General features: G+C 62.0%; 1 protein-coding gene across 1 annotated transcript in view; it reads right to left on the bottom strand.

The window, feature by feature from the left end:
* Positions 1–1,342: 1,342 nt before the first annotated feature.
* The window catches only part of CUNH11orf24 (chromosome unknown C11orf24 homolog), a 7,070-nt gene continuing 2,567 nt past the window's right edge, over positions 1,343–5,845 (bottom strand). The window contains exons 2-3 of the mRNA XM_008061397.1: positions 3,730–3,888; positions 1,343–2,704 (exon numbers count right to left, since the gene is read on the bottom strand). Coding sequence (XP_008059588.1) covers positions 1,596–2,704; positions 3,730–3,805 — 1,185 coding nt within the window. The 5' untranslated portion in view covers positions 3,806–3,888 and the 3' untranslated portion in view covers positions 1,343–1,595. The remainder of the gene's footprint in view (positions 2,705–3,729; positions 3,889–5,845) is intronic.

The raw sequence follows: 5,845 nt of genomic DNA, 5'->3' as shown, positions 1-5,845 counted from the left end.
CCCCGGGGCTGCCTGTGCTCCTGCACCAGGGGCCGCCCCCACAGACAGCGGACCCTGGACCTGGGGCGGGTGCTGTCCTGCCACGTGCTTGATGGGTGACTGAGCAACCAGCTTGGCCTTTCTATGGCTGTTTCCTCACCATGAAGGGAAGAAAGCTCCCTCTGGGGCCAAGCCCTGGATCCGACTCCCATCCATGAAATAGGGACAGTGCACCTGCCGTGTGCCGGGCTGTGCTGGGCCCTGGACGAGCCACTGTTCCTGCTGCCCAGGCCCCCTCTGCCAGGCAGTCTTCCAGGAGCTCCCCGGGGTCGGGGAAGTCCCTCTTCTGAGCTTACGGTTTACCTTCCCCACTGTGCCTCTCAAGAACCAGGGGCTTCGGGAAGGCGGGGGCAGGTTGTGTCAGCTCTCAATTCCCCGTGAGTTTCGGGCAAACACTAGGTGTCCAAGAAGAACTTGATGACCCGTGTGAACGTGACTTTCATGCAGGCCACGACACACCTGGCTCCCTGCAGTCTGGCGTCCTCCAGGGCCGGGAGGAAGCTGCTGGGGCCCCTGGGTCTGGACAGGCCTGCGGTGGGGGGCCCTCAGGCTCTGCCTGGCTGGGACCCACCAGAGGGGCTGCCCTGGCAGAGAGCTTGGCCTTGCCCAGGGAGGGGTCCCTGGTGACTGGGCAGACGGATGGGCAGGGCTGGCAGGGAGCAGAGTGGGCAGGCAGCTGGGGTGGGCAGGGCAGGGGCAGCCCAGAGTGCAGGGACATTCAGGAAACCCAGGTTTCCCGTCCAGGTGGGCGGGGATGCCTCAGGTTCAGGGCTGAGAGCATTCCTGGGGGCCGATGCTGGGCTTGGCCTTGGATGCCATGATTTAAAGGCGCCCGCGGCCACCCAAGATGGAACGATGGCAGACAGTGGGGGAGCATCTGCAAGGGAAGAGGAACAGTGTGACCAGTTTGCAGGGACCCTGGATGCGGCAGAGGGACCGACTGACCCGGTGAGCCCCTTGCCCCATTCCCCGGATGTGAATGTACCAGGCAGAGGCCCTGAGCCCCGGGCCAGCTCTGCTCGCCTACACCCCAGAAGGGCCGAGGCGCCCACGGTCTCTGAGGACACCCTTGGGCCACGGGCCAGCGACTCAGGAGACTGGAGATGGCGGCTGGGGACACCTGCTGGCCCCTGAGCCTCCTCGGAGTGCGTCTGGGCAGGCCTGGGTGCCAGGCAGAAGCCCGAGGAAGGGACAGGGGCACAGCAGACCTCCGGGCCTGCGCCATAGTAAACACTTACAGAAACCACCCGCCACACCCATCTCCAACCCGAGAGTGACTGGGTGGGACGCAGACACAGGTGTGGGGCGGTCATTGCTTTAATCCGGTCAGCACCCAACACCCAGGAGCTCCAGGGCCTACTGCCCCGCCCGCCCCGCCCCAGGTCGTTTACAAAAATAAATATGAAAAAAGCAGCAACTCTTTAGTGCTCACAAGTTCATCTGACAGCAGTTAAATGTGTGGAAGCATCTGGCGGATCTCCTAAGCTGCACCGGAAGGATCTGGAAGCACTTGGATCGGTCTCGGAGGCACGAGGAGGCAGGGCCCAGCCGCCCGCTCACATCTCCGAGTCCGCATACATGCCGTTGATCAGGTAGTCCACCTGGGTGTAGTCCTTCTTCTTGTAGCTCTCGTAGGCCTGCAGGGCAAACAGGACCAGGACCGTGATGAAAAGGGTCACACCCAGCAAGAGCACGGCCAGGAGGAAAGTCTTGTCCACCGTGGACTCGGCCAGGGGCTGGGTGGTGACCAGCAGGTACTGCCCTGGGGTGCTGAGCTGACATGGGTCCGTGGCCGGCATCCTCGGGGCCCCTGAGCTCCCGGGCGCTGGCCCGGAGGAAGCAGGACCCAGAGGGGCTTTGGTGTCCTGCTCGGGTGTCTGGGCCATGCCCGGCCTGTCGGCGCCCCAGGTGGATGGCGCAGGGCTTGGTGGTGTCGTGGGGGGCGTGGCCTCCACCCCAGGGGCTGGGCTGGTGGGAGGTGCTGGCACTGTGCTGGCCGCGGGCGCCTCGGCTTGTGCTTGGGTGGTGGTCACCGCTGTCGAGGACACCAAAGCCACGGAGGGGGTGGTGGTGGGCTCGGGGGTCGAGCTTGAGGGGGTGGACGTGAGCCTACTTGTATCACGCACAGTCTGGTCTGTGGAACGCTGGGCAGTGGGACCCTGCGTCGGGGGCCTCATGGGGGGCGTGGGGCTTGCTGTGGAGGCCCCGGGACTGTGCTCGGAAGGCTCACGAGGGCCCGTGGGCCGGCCTGCATCTGCCGTCGTCGCGGCCACCGTCTGAGCGGGCGTGGCCAGTGTCACTGGGGCGGATGTCCTCGGCAAGGCGCTGGCCCTTGGCACTGGTGCATGGGGTGTGCCGAGACTCGGAAGCCCAGCGGCGGTGTCCGGGGGGGCCCGTCGTGTGGACGTGGGCACACGTGTCGCGGAGACCCTGGAGGCTGTGCCGGGAGTCAGGCCTCCTGCAGTGGTGGGAGTCGCCCCATGTGTCCTGTTTGTTTCCTCAGCTGGGACTTCAGTAGTGTTGAGCTTGCCCACCAAAGTCCCTTGGGTCACCGGGACAGAAGCTGTCACCGTGGGCGTCGCCTCAGATGTTTTGTTATTGGTAGTTTCCGACGGTAGGTTTTTCCTGACTAACCTTCCCCCCATCTCATTAGGGTGCAAGTAGCCTTGAAGCCAGAAAAAGAGAAGGAGACACTTTCAGTCACGTGCAGGCAGGTGGCAGAGACCACCCAGCACCCAGCTCAGAGGGCTGGCCTGGCAGTGGCCTCTGCTCAGTCCAGGGCGTCGAGGAGGCAGGTGTGAACACGCGTCCCCCTTCTCTCGGTCCCGCCCAGCACGCAGCCCTCGAGGGTGCCCTGGGCGCTCGGCTTTAAAACTCCTCTGCCCGGCCGGGCGTGGTGGCTCACGCCTGTCATCCCAGCACTTTGGGAGGCTGAGGGGAGAGGACTGCCTGAGCTCAGGTGTTCGAGACCCGCCTAGGCAACTTGGCCAGACCTCATCTCTACAATAAACCAAAAAACTAGCCGGGCATGGTGGAACATGCCTGTAGTTCCAGCTACTTGGAAGGCTGAGGCAAAAGGATCGCCGGAGCCCAGCAGGTGAGGTTGGGGTGGTTGTGAGCAGCGTGCCTCTGCACTCCAGCCTGGGTGACAGAGGGAGACTCTGACTCAAAAACTTAAAAAAACCCCCAAAAACTCTTCTGCTCTCCAGAACCCCCAACCCATGGAATGCTTCCAAGTGTCCACTATTGATCCAGTTCCCAAAACATCAGCGTGAAAGTCTCACTGACAGGTGTGATTCACCACCGAAAAACCCCATTAAACACACCGGCGGGTTTACAAAGCAGGTAAATCACTGCATAGACATTTATACCGTCAAAGGACGCTTGGCTTTGGGGACGGATCTGCTACACAAATTCTCGGAGACCAGCGACATCTGGCAGGGCAGGGGGGTGATCAGGTGTGTGACGTGTGAATGAATAAACTCCCTGGTGAAGATCAGCCTCACGGAAGACACGGAACCTTAGAGGGCCTGGCACGGGGACCCTGACAGCTTGGCTGCCCGGTCCTGCCGGGGCCCCCTGCCCACACTGGCCCCAGAGAAAGAGCCTGACCACCCTTCCCTACCCGGCGCTGGGGAAGGCCGGGCTTCCTGGCTCGCTGGCCTGGGTTTGCAGCCACCTCTCACTTACGTGGGTCGCTGGGCGCCACCTGGCTCTCGGACAAGGACAAGGAGGAAATCCAAACGAGCAGGAGGGCTGTCCACATCTTGCAGCCGAGCCGGGAGCGAGGCTGGCGGTCCCTGAGGCCCCTCAGCCTGTCCCCGGCTCCCTTCTGCTTGGCCGCGGGATCTGCGAGGAACGCACGCTGGTCAGCACATGGCTCGCCCGGGGCACAGGCTCTGCGCCGCCCTGCTGTGGCGGGCTCCGCGGGGTCCACGTGCAAATGGGCCAAGTGACGAGCCTGGGCCTGGTGCCCAGGACGAGCACATCGTGCCTCGGCCACGGTGGGGCTGTGACCTGCCCTGTGCCTGGCACCTGACACCCTTCAACCTGATTGCACTATGCAACTCAACCTCAGAAAGTTCCCACTCTCCCGCCAGAGTTCAGAGCCTACCAGGGCAGGAGAGAGAGCCACAACGTGGCCATGTTCACAGGGCCAAGGCCTCTCACTGCCAGGACTGGCCGAGTCTTTCTCCTCGCCTCCTCCCGTGGTCTGCGGACAACACACCAGGCCTAACGCGTCCGTGTGCGTCCCATGACAGACGATCATGCTTTCACATGGGAGACACCGCTTGACCCTCCATCCACCCACCCATCCACTGGTCCATCTGTCCATCAGTCGCACTGTTGTGCTCACTCACCCTCCCTCCACTCACCCTCCCTCCACTCATCTCTTCATCCCTCCCTCCCTCCCTCCAGTGCTGACCAAGTGCCCACCTGCATGCCAGGCAGTGCATTTAGGACAAAAACGATGCCAAGCACACATCCCCGCCCCCAGTGGTGCGCAGCCCAGCAGGATACACAGAAAAGAGGCCACGGGAAGGTGGCCCAAGCATTGAGCGGGGAGGCAATGGCATCTGGGCAGGCCCTGGAGGGAAGAGGCCACCCTCGGGCGAGTGGGTGGATGGGTGGACGGATGGCTGGCGGGGGTGGGTGGGCCTGGTGGAAGAGCAATCACTGGGCCCCATCCCGAAAGCCCGGCGAGGGTGGGAGGCGAGTGGAGAGAAGCAGATGGCCAGAGGGGCACGGCAGGCAGGCACAGCGGACAGGGACCGTCTAGAGCAGGGGTCCTCAAACCACAGCCCACGGGCCACATGCGGCCCGCCGAGGACATTTATCCGGCCCACCAGGTGTTTTTGCCGCCTTAACTTGTTACGACTAGCAGTGACAAATATGGAACCGGACACTGACCATCTCATTAGCCAACAGCAGGCCCATAGTTCCCATTGAAATACTGGTAAGTTTGTTGATTTAACTTTACTTGTTCTTCATCTTAAATACTGTATTTGTTCCCGTTTTGTTTTTTCACTTCAAAATAAGATATGTGCAGTGTGCATAGGAATTTGTTCGTAGTTTTTTTTAAAAACTATAGTCCGCCCTTCCAACGGTCTGAGGGACAGTGAACTGGCCCCCTGCTTTAAAAGTTTGAGGACCCCTGGTCTAGAGCGAGGTGGGAGGTCTGAGGAGCCGAAGCAGTTTGGATTTCTTGGGGGGGGAGTGGACGGGAGCTGCAGCCAGCCGCAGGCCAGAGCGGGGAGATGCTCTCAGTCAAAGAGGTGCAGGGGCTGGGACCAGGCACCGACGGGGGGGGGGAGGGGGGCGCAAATGAACGACGAGTGGGGGAGGAGTGGCTCTCCTTCAGAGACTGCAGGCCCACGGCTCCTCCCACCGGCGTGTCAACAACGCCCTCCTTCACTCGATTCCACAGGGGTGACAAGGCCTGGCTGCGTCTTCAGAAAGATCACTTGGCTGGTTTTTCCAAAAGTAAAACCGGAAGAAGAAGAAAGGCCATGAGTAAGCCGAGCAGGCGAGAGCCCAGACCCCAGAGCTGCGGGACTCGGGCAGGGGTGCTGGGTCACCACTCGTCACCCAGGATGGCGCACCGGGACTGACAAGAGCAGCCTGGCGGCCCTCAGCCTTCACAGTCGCCCCCTGAAGAAATCACAGCAAGCCGGGCTCGGTGGCTCAACCTGTAATCCTGTGCCTTTGAGACCCGCCTGGGCAACTTGGCGAGACCTCATCTCTGCAATAAATCAAAAATTAGCCAGGCGTGGTAGTGCACGCCTGTAGTTCCAGCTACTTGGAA

The sequence above is a fragment of the Carlito syrichta genome, unplaced genomic scaffold, assembly GCF_000164805.1.
Source record: "Carlito syrichta isolate Samal-C Ts95f unplaced genomic scaffold, Tarsius_syrichta-2.0.1 Scaffold305238, whole genome shotgun sequence".
Classification (NCBI taxonomy): Eukaryota; Metazoa; Chordata; class Mammalia; order Primates; family Tarsiidae; genus Carlito; species Carlito syrichta.
The sequence above is the reverse complement of the archived record's forward strand: the minus strand, read 5'-3'. Positions and strand labels throughout refer to the sequence as shown.